The 14,149-nt window shown below is 37.9% G+C and overlaps 1 protein-coding gene across 4 annotated transcripts in view; it reads right to left on the reverse strand.

Moving 5' to 3' along the window:
- PACRG (parkin coregulated) overlaps nucleotides 1-14,149 on the reverse strand; it is a 286,639-nt gene that overhangs the window by 225,899 nt on the left and 46,591 nt on the right. For all 4 annotated transcript variants that reach the window (XM_089530071.1, XM_089530068.1, XM_089530070.1 and 1 more), the window contains exon 2: nucleotides 4,995-5,129. In XM_089530071.1, the coding sequence (XP_089386197.1) occupies nucleotides 4,995-5,129 (135 nt within the window). The remainder of the gene's footprint in view (nucleotides 1-4,994; nucleotides 5,130-14,149) is intronic.

The raw sequence follows: 14,149 nt of genomic DNA on the forward strand, positions 1-14,149 counted from the left end.
GGAGGCCAATTGGTGATACACCAAAACACATTGTGCTTTTTAAGGAATAAAAGGTTTTGGACCATCACATACCACATGGGACTTTGGGGCAAAGCAGATGGTCAGGAAGGAATGGCCTTTGACAACTCCAGCCGTGATCGGGCTTCAGTTTGGCCAGGACAATAGTGACTGCACAGCCCACTCTCAAAGTGGACCGCTTAATGCAGTTCCAAGCCACACCGCCCAGGATCCAGATTAAAACGACTCCTTTTTAATCAAGTCCTTTGGACTGGAGGGTGGTGTTTGAGTGACTTCCGGCTGCTTTGGGGGCATGGCATACCCCCCAAACAACTAGAAAACACTTCTTTCAGCCCATGTGTTTCATGTCTTTGGACCCAAACAGACAGGCCAAAATCTGTTGGTATGCTGTTTAAATGATAAACACATCTTAAGAGTCCAGAAGCTGTGCCAAAGCTGTGTTCCAGTCCATAGGACTGGAGCATGGCTTTGGCGCGGCTTCTGGCCTCTTGGGATGCATGCATCATTTAAATAGCATACCTCCAAAGTGATCCAAAGCAGCTTGATTTTGGCCTGTCTATTCGGGCCCTTTGTCACCTTTTATTCTTCTTCTGTGAATACGTGCTTTCCAAACTTTTGTTCTGTTTTTTCATGACACAAAATGCTAGCTAATTTTGTTCCATTACATATTCATTCCAATAGTTTTCAAATTCTTTTCTTTTTAAAACAAGCTTAATAAAGAAATGGTACAGCAATGGATGGGAGTAATGATCTATGAATCCATAAATAGTGATTTAATTGATCACCCACTAAAGTACTTAGGAAAATTAAAAAATTGATTAGAAGCACTTTAGTTTGAACTAAAAGGAAGAATATGCACTTTGGCACTGAAATAAATGCTGTATTTAAACTATCTCTAACCAGATGGGATTAAGTTCTTGCACATCAATATGAGTTTGGAATAAAGCCGGGATCTCCCCACTCCTTGACTGTAAACAGCCTGCTGAATCAGCACAGAATGAACTGTTAACATGGAAGAACATTTGCCTGAATGCATCCTTTTCTCAGAACCAGAATCATCACTATCTCACAACCTTAACTGAAAAGACTTTCATAACCTGGCTATTCTTGCAGCAAGAACCGAACTGGATGCATCCTTTTTCATCCCTTTTTACAAATATTTCTCAAGACACAGATTATAGTAGAAAAAACATCTGAGCAAAAACTTGAGCCTTTTGTTTCTTCTTGCCTTTACCTAATCAACACTTTTCCAGTTCAGCCCCAAAGTGCTGTTTACCAATGTCTTGCATTGTGTTTTTAATTACTAGCTTTCAATGCTTCACTTGCATTATTGCTTTAAAAAAATAATTACACTGGGCCAGCTGTATTCATGGGCTCCAGATACACAGATTCAACTAACTGAAGATTCAAAACATTTGGGAAAAATTTAAAAATACAGGACAGCTAATAAAGCCAGTATCTTCACATATGGAGGGAGAAGAAAGGAACCCAATTCACTTTCACTCAGTGACTGTCCTGCTCACCCCCACGGCTTGGCTGAAAGGTTCCAGAGCAGCAGAAGAGATCTCTGGGCTCCACCACCTCTGGGGAGCTTGCCATCCAACTATTTCCACCTTGTGAACAAAGCAGGAATGGCATGCCAGCTGACCAGCTCCCTGGCCTCACAAGGACACTTTTAGTCAGTTTATCATTTCTCTTTTCTTTTTCCCATCCTGCACACATCACATTCCAAAACTCTTTCCACCATTCATATGGTTATCCACCCACTGTGGCCTTTGACAACATCCTTCCTCCTACCTTTGTCCCTCATCTTGTCACTTCATCACCATACTCACAAGTTTTGCATATTCATACAGTGAGATTATAAAGGTCCTTCCTAGGCACCTATTCACTACATGCAACTGAGGAATTATACCAAGTCCATGAAAGCTGATGCTACAACTTCTTTTGCACAGTTAGTCTCAAAATCCCAATCTTAATTTTAGTATTCAGTAATATATTTTTTCACTTTAGGATTGTGTCTAATTCTTCCATAGCTGCCCTTCCAAGTCCTAATCTTCTTCTGATTTCTAACCTGCAATCTTTATTCTGGTCAAGTGAGTGAGCCAAGGTATGGAAAATGTTTAGCTATTTCAGTTTCTTCATCATTTATATTAAATTCATGTAAACCATCCGTAGCCATTATTTTTGTTTTCTTAATGTTCAGCAGCAAACCCACCTCAGTACTTTTTTCTTGACATTTTTCAGCACTTGCTACAAGTCTTTGCTGTTTTGTAGTAGTAATATGGTGTCAAGTACATACCTTAAATTTTTGATGTTCCTTCTATTTCCAGCACACAACTTTAACTGACAAGGGATAGAATACAATCTTGCCTGACCCCCTTTCCATCTGGGAACTATTCTGTTCCTCTGTGTTCTATTCTAACTGTAGCCTCTTGTCCTGAGTACAGGTTATGCATCAGAACAATGAAATGTTGTGGCATATTCATTTTTTAGGAGTAATACATAGTTTTTCATGATCTATACAGTCAAAGGCCTTTGCTGTAATCTATAAAGCACAGGGTGATTTTCTTTTGGGATTTTTTGATGCACTCCATTACCCAACATATGTTTGCAATATGATCTCAAGTACTTCTTCCTTTCCTGAAACCAGTTTGAACATCTGGCATTTCTTGTTCTATATATGGTAGAAGTCCTGGCTGAAGAATTTTGATCATGATTTTGCTTGCATGGGAAATCAGTGAAATGGTCCTAAGGTTAGTGCAATCTTTTGTATCTCCCTTTTTGGGTAAAGCCACATACATTTAGTTTAAAAAACAAAAGTTGCAGATGGGTAAGTTCACTTGAAGCAAGGTAGATTTTTAATTACTATTCACTCAAACGGACATAGGAAAAAATAAGTGTTTATTTACATTTATATACCTTGGTATGTATCTTTAAAGTGGATAAATAATTAAAAATATTTAAATGCTGAAGTAATACACAGATTATATTAAAACATAAAAATTTAAACCTTGGGCTTATCAAGGATCACTTCAGTTCTTGGCCAGATAAAAAGGCTTTATGCTTTTAGGAGCTGCTTCACATGTGACCACATTCCTAACTTGAAGTCATTTGCATAAAAGAAATTATAGACAATTTATTTTCTATTCTACCTTTCTCCCAAAATGAGACTCAACGTGGTGTACAGTACAGATTGAAATAAAACAAAAATAATGTATAATACAAAAATTTTATAAATTCAATTTAAAATGAATACAGTTGAAATATTAATTTAAACCATTTAAAACAAGGTACGTAGCAATTCCTACATGGAGGTACATTTGGTTTAGGGAGTCCTGCCATTCCCATGCCCTTGGGACAAAATAAGAAGATATCAAAGGAGTTATTGTAATGACATTCAGTATTCAGATATATCACCCTGTGAAGAGCTGGAAAATGATCCACTGAAAGCTAATGGGCATTATAACTCCATATTTTCCACAGCGATTACAGTTTTTCAGAGCAGGTCTCTTAAGCATTACACTTTGTTGTATAATGCTTTGTACTATACTTTGTACTTGTCACTTCTTATAAAGTTTCATGTTAAAATCTTTATATCATCATCAGTAATATGAATTTTGAAGCAAAACATACAATGTGATTTACAGATATTCTTACAGCAATCTTCTACGTGCATTTTGTGATAAAACTGCTGAGCTTAATCACTATCAAAGCAAATCTTTTCTTGTTCTTACTCTATTATTTACATCAGACAGAAATGTTAACTCTAGTTAGCCCAACTAGAAGCAGAACCAAAGGCATATGTTAGTTTTGATTGCAGGCAGGGTATAAATGTATCACATTTTCTAGTGTATCAAGATTCTTTATCAATTCATATTAATAACAAAACACCGCATCATCATCATCATCATCATCATCATCATCATCATCATCATCATCATCCTTGTCTTGCCTGAAGAGTCTTATTTGTTCATATTTTAACAAAATTCTGAGAGTTTAAATTAAAAATATTTTCAGGATGATCTACTCAAATGTCCAAACAAGGCAGCATGGGGTCCCATGCTCCCCCACACACAAATGCTCATTCTTGGGAATCTTTTCTCCCCTAGTTTACAGATACAATTAAATAATAAACACACTGTTGTTGCATGCCTTGAAGTTGTGTCCGACTTACACAGAAAGTCATTTTTGTAACAAAAATAATTAAATGGAAAGAGCAGGTTAAAGATCAGCATTCATTTTTCAAATTAAATTTAAAAGCCTGCTCCAGTTACTTAAAAGATTGGCAAGTTTTACAAATAACATCACTGAGCCTTTTAGAGAGGAACACTGCTGCATTAGAATGAAGTCATTAGGCAATACATTTATTTTGAAGCCAATTAACCTTTTGTCAGAGATGTCGGAACCATAATGGTTTCAGCAGTGGAGGTCAGCCTCTAACAGGGGCACGTATGACAGCGATTACGCTGTCTGACATATGCTGCAGACTGGGAGTGCAGCCGTGGAATGAGAATCTGCCTTCGTTTGTATTCTGCTCTGCATTTCAAGGGAGCAGACAATCTTGACCTATCCATTTAGGTAATTAAAGCTTCCATTTGGAACTGTCCTGCAGGAAGGTGAAATTTGGGGGGAGATAAATGGCTGCTGCTCACTGTATCCAGCCACTTCCATCATTTGATGGACTGCCTGAAATAGGCTGGGTTGCCAGATCTTCATAAAAATAGAGATGAATTGAGCAGGAGACAATTCTCTAAGGCAAAGCAACTCTGTCATCTTCCTTTTTGCAGCATATAATTTAATTGTTAGCCAAGGTAGATGGCTGACTCAGGAGGCCACTCTAACTGCTCCCCCACGATCTTCTATTTGCTAAGAAATTACTCCACTTTATTTACTTATAAGCCAACGTTTTTTTGGCAATGAGAGATGTCACTTCAATAAGTGCAGCTGGCTGTCACAGCTGTGCCCTGGCTTACCTTCCAGGCTATTTTGTTTCCTCTTGTATCATGCTCAAGGGCAATTGGGAAGTCACCTCGCTCATAAAACTTGCGAAAGGCTGTGGGCTTTGTTGGTCTTTCTTTAAATGCTCCGGCAGCTGGGGGACCTTTCACCTAAAAGAGCATTAACAACAATAATAATTTTAAAATCCTTCATGCAAAATGTAGTCAGATAAAGAAATACATTTTTGATTAAATTACTGATTTAATTGAAATGGCTTAGAGACCAGATGCTTTTCATACAATAGCACTGATATCTATGTTCCCTATGGCACACTATATTTTTGTCTGGCTTTTATCTCATAAAAATAATGATCTTTATAGAAACTACAGGTTATTGTAAAGTAAATATTTAGGATTTTATATGTGGTTATATTGCTCAATGTGTAATAAGAAAAAGTGCTTTGTCTTCAGGTAACTTACTTGATGCAGCCTTGAAATGCAAAAGGTTAACCATCAGATGTAAAATTTGTGCATATTTAAATACTTGATAGAATTTAACATACTTATTTTTATTTATTTTAATTATTTGTTTACAAGCCATCTTTCTTCTGGTCCAAGGATGAGCTAAATACAATACAATTTTAAAATACAATTAAGACAATCATATTAAAATAAAACACTTTGAAGGCAATGTATACATGGAAGAAATCAAGAGCAAAACGTGCCCCTAAACATGTGAATCAAGCTCAAAATATGCATCACACACTCACATTTTTTCACTGTGTGTCTGAAGCAACAGGAATGAGCACCAGGAATCAATGAAATTATGTGACAGTTACTTGTAGCTAAGTTGTACCCCAGAGGAAAGTTTATGAATTAAATTCAACAAAGCTGGTTCAGTCCCAAATGGCTGAAAATTTTTGAACAGTTTGAATAACTAAAGTTACTGTGGCACCCCATTCATTTCCTTTTAAGAAGAACTGATGAGCAAGCGAGGTTTCCAGGGTTGGAGTAAGCCTTGCTTTAATAAACCTGTTGTATGTACAGCATCATGATGAGTTTCTCAGAGTGCATTTTCTTGTTTTGTTTGTTATGATGCCACCCTTCCAGATAACAACTGGCACTCTGAAGCAAAATGTCACCCTTTTATCTGTACTGTGAGGACAACACTTTTATTCATTTTTACTAGAGGCTCATACAAGAAGGAACTAGTCCCACCCAGTCTTGTTTTATTTTCTTTTTCCAAACATAAAAAGAAATGGTACATGAGAAAGGTGAAGTGGATGTCTTTCAGGGCCAGTTTTGAGATCTGTATCTCAGATTTTTTCACATATCATGCACATATAGACATAGCACTAGCTTTATTTTCTAAAATGAATTCAAAATGAGTTGCTTCACTTCTTTTACATCTCTTTCACAATGAACATTTTCAAGAGGGAAATGTACAACATGAAAAAAATGTATAGTCTCTGAGACTGAGTTTGTTTTTAAAAATGTGGTATGTGGGATCCAACATAATTGCTTTGTAAATACAAAATACTTCTATACATAAAATAAAAGCTGTGTTCATGGGAAGAGTCCTTCCATTAGTTCATCTCTACTTCTTTGAATGGAAGCTCCCCCAATAATGGAGCATCTATCTTGCATCCCAGAAACAATTTGTTAATTCCTGCAATAATCCATCATTTCCTCAATAGTCATTTCAATAACATTATATAGTGGAGAAATATTCACATTAGTTACCTTTTCTTTTTCTTTTTTTTCCTTTCATTATTTTTGTGTGTGTGGGGGGGGAACCATTATTACTACTAATGGTAAATCAAGAAGACAACGTTTAAATTCTGAGATGAACATTTTTTGTGAGAATTAATTTAACCATTAACTGTGAAAGTTCCAGAAAACTGCACTATTCCTCAGTTCTGCATTCAATCTGCAAAAAAAAATCCATGTCTTTCTAAATATAGAAAATAGTATTTTCTGCACATACATGTTTCCTTGAAGGAAAACATATATTCTGATCAGGAAACTTGCTTTCTACAAGAAAAAAATAATGTCATTTTCTGCACACTAAAACCCATACGTTATTTGCACAGAAAAAGTTCCAGACTGTGAAGATTCTCATCCATCCAGGATGATACTTGGAAGCTCTTTTTTGGCTGGGATATGAATTTTTATAGGTTTTTCCCCCCACCCCTATTCAAATGTCAACTGAGTTTTGAACTTTTTAAATGGCTTTAGCAAGAGATTCTGTCATCCCCCAGGACCATCTACAGATGTGGATATTGTGCAACCCTCTATATGTTGTTGGATTGCAGCCCCCATGACCCCAGGCCATTGTTTATGCTGATGATGGCTGCTAGGAGCTGGTCGATAAATATTGAGAGGTCCACATGATTCTCACCTAGAACTAGAATGTGGAGACACCAACAGTTACCTTCATTCGAGGGCTTTTGTACAAATAGAAGAGATATTGTATGTAAATATTATTTTCTAAAAGTTGAAAAGAAAATATATGTCATTTTAACTACTATCTACATGCAAATATCTGAGATAGGGAATCCCAGACTGCACATGTGAAGCCATTCTAACAAAATGTGCATAATTTTGTTGATGCAGAAAGCTGATGCTTCTTCTGGTATCTGTCTGTAAAGGTGTTGCAATTGAAGAACAGTGGCTGAAAGGGCTAAATTCAATTTCCAGTTCCAACCAGAGGAGACCCACTGAATCAATTACTAAATATTAACACTTGTTTAAATCTCATAGATTTGCTGGACTTAGACTCTACCATCAAGAGATAGATGAAGAAGAAGAAACTCTAGTGCTCTTATGAGCGTACTGTATTTTAATGGTTTTGCAGTTCAGTGGGCCCTTGGTATCCATGGATTCGGTATCTGTGGATTTCAGATTTTTAAAAAATATAAATACTTGACACTGAGGCATCCAGGCTGAGAAGCCATCTGCGGGCATAGTTTTTGGTGGGGTTTCTTGGCTATGCGGCCGTGTTCTGGAAGAGTTTATTCCTTATGTTTCACCAGTATCTGTGGCTGGCATCTTCAGAATCTGCGGGCAGGAAGAGAGGCTACGGCAGGAAGACCCAGGCACCTGGAACACATTCTTTCTGTTTCTGCTGCTGGGAAGGGCATATGGCATTCTCCCAGGAAGCAGGAAGAATGGAGGCATGGTGCTCCTTCTTGCCTCCACCATCCTCTTGGTTGATCTAAACATATCCCAGGAAGGAGTTAGCAAGGCAGTCAGAAGCAGCACCTTCCCAGCTCTGGGGCTTATCATGGGAAACGGGGCTTTGGTTTGCAATGCTGTGTTTCTGATGTGAACCTATCACAGGAAATGGGGCTTTGGTTTGCATTGCTGCATCAAATCAGACACTCAGCATTGCCCCCAATTTGCTTCTCAGCTTGCATGCCTCAATCTCAATTAATACTAGTTTTTAAATAATGACTTTAGCAACAGCCATTTTTGGTATACATGGGGGGGGGGGGTTCCTGGAACCAACCCTCCGTGGATACCAAGGTCCCACTGTATTGTATTTTAACTGCTAATTTTATGTGTTTTTAATTGTTTTGTATTTTAACATGCTTGAGCTGAAGTTGAAAAGAAATAACATTTACATGATGATGATGATAATGATGATGATGAGAAACAAAGGTCTACAAGCCTCTGAAGGTTAAAAAGGTAAAGGTAGTCCCTTGACATGAATGTCTAGTTGTAACTGACTGTAGGGGACAGTGCTCATCTCTGTTTCTTTGCTGAAGAGCCAACATTGTCCGAGGACTGTGGCCAGCGTGACTCCACCGAATGCTGTTACCTTCCCACTGAGAAGTGGTACCTATTTATCTACTTGCATTTGCATGCTTTCAAACTGCTAAAGTGGAATAAGCTGGGACCAGTGATGGGAGCTCACTCCATCATGCAGCACTCAGGCCTCGAACTACCAACCTTCTGATCTTCCAATCATCAGAATTGGTGTTTCAACCACTTAGCCACGGCATCCCTGAAGGTTAGGTTAGAGTAAACTCTTCTAGAAATTAACAGGCCTTTTTTCCCTTCATAAAAATAATATCCCAACCACTCCAAATATTCCACATGAGAAAATTATTACAGAATCTTCTGGAGGTTTGTAAATGAGTGAAGTCCTAAACATGTGGTCTAAGAAAAATAATAAATAATTATACACTTAAGAAAAGATTTCATGAAGCTTGTTGCAACAAAGCACATGGTATCTTTTAACAGTATTTCATCCATTATTCATCAGTAAAAGAGAACAAAAAGAAGGGAGAAAAAAGAGAGGAACAGGAGAAAGGAAAGAATGAGGAAGATAAGAGAAACTTGATTCTCAAGAGTTATTTTGCATTTAAAATTTATTTAAAAAAATCATGGTCACCTAGCAACATCATATGGATTCACTCATCTTGCCACAGTCATCAGAGTAAGAAATAAGAATCTGAGATAGATCTAAAAGATATTAAAAGCTACTTATAAATATCCATGTTTTGTAAACCATCATTGTTACAATGGAATAATTGTTTCTTAATAACGTTTTCTTTGTAATCTCTCTGCAAAAGGTAGTACTGTATAGACATTAAAATGTTATCTTTATTTATGACAAACACTATCAATAAACAATTAGAATTAATGTACTCTAGAGGTATTCCTGCAAGTATTTGATCATTCAAGACCTATATTTGTTCTTTTGGAGTAAAAAATATTGTCAGAACATCTGTTATATAGAGAAGTCTGAAAATTTCAAGAAGATTGCTCTTTTGGAAAATATTGTTCCAGCAATAAAACACATAAGAAATATGTAAAACAAGAAGAGGTTTATAATAAAATTGATTTTCAAAGCCATGGGTTACTTGAATCAACTAAGGCTGCAACTGCACTGCCGAAAGCAGTTTGACCCAGTTTAAATGCCATGACTCAGTGCTGTGCAATCCTGAGATTTGTAGGTTTGCCTTCTCTGTCAGAAAGCTACGATGCTACAACAAACTACAAATCCCAGGCTTCCACAGCACTTAGCCATGGCATTTTAACTGGTGACAAACTGCATTATTTATGAAGTGCAGATGCAGTCGAAGTCAACTGGATTGCTTTATTGGTAATTCAAGGAAAGAAAGTTTAAATTAAAATCCATTTCTGGATATAGTTAAAGAGATGAACAGAAGAAAATTCAGATAAGTCCCCTACATTATTACATTTGCCATAAAAGACAGAAAGGAGAAACTGTTATGCTCAACACAGGTAAAAGTTAGTGAGCATGTTAATATAAGATATTTAGAAGTTTAAACCAGTTTAGAAATGCAGAGTAGGAGCAAGACTCTGAATTACCTGACTATTGTCAACAAACTGGACTTTGAGCATTACAGAGCATGGTATACATTTACTCTAGTATCTCCTGCTCTTGTAATAAAAGTGCTCAGAGCAGCATATAATTCTAAAACTAATATAATAAATATAATTACAAAATATGAATTAATATCAGTTACAAAACTAGGGGTAGAAGAACAATGCCAAAGGCATGCAGTAAAACAGGAAGAGTAATAATATTTATTACTACACGACTTGTGCTTAATCTGTTTTGTAACTCATAAAAATTTCCTCTATTTTAATTGTTTACCTGAATCAGTCGTTCATTGTATTATGTCATGACACACTAATGTTCACATATATTTAGATGGGTATTAGGAAGGGAATTAGGTTCTCACCCACTCAAGAAAATAGGAAATAATGACAGTAGATGAAAAGCATAATCTTATAAAAGTCTACACAGAGGTATGTCCCAATGAATTATCCAAGCATTACATCCAGGTACATGTGTCCCATGTACTTGATAATAAGTCTTACTGACCAGAAGAAATCTTATTTCTAAATAGAAATGCATAGGTTTGTGCTGTAAAATAGATTACTGCTCTTATATAGATTATAGCAGTTTGTTATTATGTCAATGACATTCATGAAGGAGAACACCATGGCTTGTATGCTAACTTTTAAAGGTTATGTACTCTATTTGTAGTTTAAAATTGTACAATAGCTGGATAACTTGTTTTATATCCTAAAGACACAGCCATGTTAATCTGGAACAGCATGTAAAGGGATATTGTAGCACCTTTGAGACTAAGGGCTAGAACAGACAGCCAGGAAGATGCTTTGGGGCCGCGGTAAACACACACAGCAGGCCCAATCTGCCCTGAAACTGCCCCAAATAAGAGTGGGAAAGATCTGCTCCTCTTTGGGCAGGGACAGGGCTGCCTTTTCCAGCTCCCCAGGGTGGCTTCAAGATGCTCTGGCAGTTTGTGGCATGTAAACGCCGTGCCACTGGAGCGTCTTAAAGCTACCCACATCTGGGCAACCAACCAGCTTCCAGGCGGCTTGTGGAAGACTTCAGAGCATGCAGCATGTAAACGCCACACTCTCAAGATGCCCAGAAGCAGGCTCTAATAGGCCGTCTGTTTAGGCCCTAAGTGAGACTTCAGGCATGTCATCACTGGCCATTTCTTTCCGAGACCAAGGTGGCCCATTGCTTTTGACACCCCTCCATGTGATAAACAAGGGGGTTAGTTTACCACCATCTCCTTGAATGCATATGCACTCCATTCTGACCTCAGCAGAGCAGTAGTGACAGCCGGGATCTTGGAGGAAGCTGCTTTGCTGGCGGTGACTTCAATGAGGATCCATCCCCTTCCCTGTGCTGCTCACTGTGGAGTAATGGAGATGATGTCTGGACAACTGGATCAGGCCAAATCAAACCCTCTCCAGTTGTGCAGACAGCTAAGAGAACTGGAGGCACTCCAGAGTTTCTGAAAAACTCCAGAGTAAACTGAGGGTTCCCTTAAACCAGATTAATGGTTTAAAACAGTAATTTTCATAAAATCATAGTTTGCTGCAGATGTGGTCCTATGTCATCTGGACAGATCACACCAGGACTAGGGTGAGTCTTGTGTTCTTCCTTAGTGTACACAAGCCCACAATCCGAAGAAATAGACTTCAGTCCATGTAAACCTATGCTACCAAGTCATTTCTCTAAGGCCTGATACACACGGGCCAAAAGAAGTAGTTTCCAGCTGCTTTGAGGGTGTAGCGTTTAGATGATGCACACCCCAAAGCGGCCAGAAGCCATTTCAAAACCAGCAAATTGAATCCAGGAGCTGCTTGGGACCTGCAGCAGCAGCCTGCTATGGAAGCCTGCTGTGCAACTGCTGCAGTCCCGGCCTGATCATGGCCAGACAGGCTAGAGGCAGCTCCTCCCCAATCATCTGCTTCATCCCTCAGTTAATCTCAAAGGTGCTACAAGATCCCTCTGTTTTATAGTTTTTATTATGCATACAAATAAATATCATTTGCCTTCTTTAAATCAAATAACAAATTAACTCATTGTAATAGGTCTACTCTAGTTCTGACTGAGTAGAAATCTAATCCAGTGTATTTAAGATCCTTGTTAATGCTATGGAGACTGACCATAACCAGGCTAAAGTTGGTCATGGTTGAGCCTGTATTGCAGTATACGTTTACTTCAGAATAAATTGCACTGAGCTCAGAAAAACCTACTGCTGACTAAATATGTTTAGGATTCTGTTATCTGTCTCAATGGAGCTAACATCTTCCATTATTTTCATGGGACATTCAACCTATGTCTATCTGTGTGCAGCAGGAAGCAAGGCTCTCAGGAGGCTGTGCACAGGACTGCAGCATTAACAATGACTAACCTGACTTGACTGGGAGCATAAATATCAGAAAGATGCAATTTATTCCACAAATGGGGCTTGAATTTCTAGAACAGGGCTTTCTCAATTGTTGTTAAAACACAAAAGAGTTTCACAACCATTTTGTAATGTTTTGAGTTTTCCTAGATTAAAAAGTAGTCGTGTGTGTGTGTGTGTGTGTGTGTGAGTGTACAAAAGCTTTTAAAAAGGTGTCAGTACTCCAGGAAATTAAAAAAAAATCCATTAGGAAGACAAAAAAGAGATGCTCCTCTTGAGATCCAAATAGCCTCCATCCTTTGTAAAGCTACAAGGTCCTTTGTTAGGCAGAGAGGTGGTCCCTCTAACACCACCTGAACTGAGACCAGCAACATCTTGACAAAATGTAGACTTGTGACTAGCATTGTCATAATTAGTTTTCTCCTATATGATTTTTAACATCTTTATCTGAAGAAGAAGCCAGTGGAGCTTTGAAAGCTTGCAGCATGTATTTTGGGCATTTTGGCTGGTCTGATAAAGGTATCACTGTGGATTTTGGATGGTATTGTACTTTACTACATGGCCAACAGGACTACCCCTAGATATACCATCATAACAGTGAAGAGCACCGGCCCTCGCATCTGGCTGTGCTCTTTGTTGGCAGTGGCCAGGAACTAACACTAGTGACCCAATCCTTGCGAGCACCTTGCCCAATCAGAGAAGGGATGCATGGAGCAGAAAAAGCTTTTACTATCATGTGTCCACTATAAATTCCAATGGGGAAAGGGTCTTGTCAAAATCGCTGCAGTCTACATCTCTGCTACACATTTGGGGAGGCTGAGGTGTAAGCACTGGCTGAATTCTCAAGTGGCACTATTCATTCATTCTTCCCTCATAAAAACCATACAAAGAGTGATTTTTATACTATACTTTCTGGTTGACTGGGCTGCCACATCCCTACGGTGAGCACATATTGTCACTGATGTGTTGCCAGTCCTAACATAATACTGTATAGGATTGTTTGACTAAAAGTAGTTTTATGTGCTTAGCATTTTGATGCGAGTGTAACAATACAATACATATCATTTTAATTTATTTATTACCAATGTCAAATTGCATTAGTTGAGTAGATGTCAGTTCTTTCCCAAAGTCATTTATTCATTCATTCATTCATTCATTCTATTTTCTTGCCTCAAAATGTTTTGTATCATGAGGAAAATGCTTAGCATAATGTTTTCCTGAAAGGTAGTAAACGTAGTTTGAGATTGCCTATGGTTCCATGGAAGACTTTGAAATTTCAAAGGCTCATCAATGAATCCTGATTGATATGTATGTACTAAGCTTCTATGACAGAGTTGCTTAAGGACAAGTCTAACTAAAACAAACAATACAAAATGTTTGGCCTATTCATATGTGCCGAAATTTCCTTTCATGAATCAACATTTCAATTGCTTGATGATTATGTCAACTTTACTATTATAGTCACATTTGTCTGCATTT

This window comes from Sceloporus occidentalis, unplaced genomic scaffold (assembly GCF_023333645.1).
Source record: "Sceloporus occidentalis isolate IW3139 unplaced genomic scaffold, rSceOcc1.0.p SCAF_6, whole genome shotgun sequence".
NCBI classification, from domain to species: domain Eukaryota; kingdom Metazoa; phylum Chordata; class Lepidosauria; order Squamata; family Phrynosomatidae; genus Sceloporus; species Sceloporus occidentalis.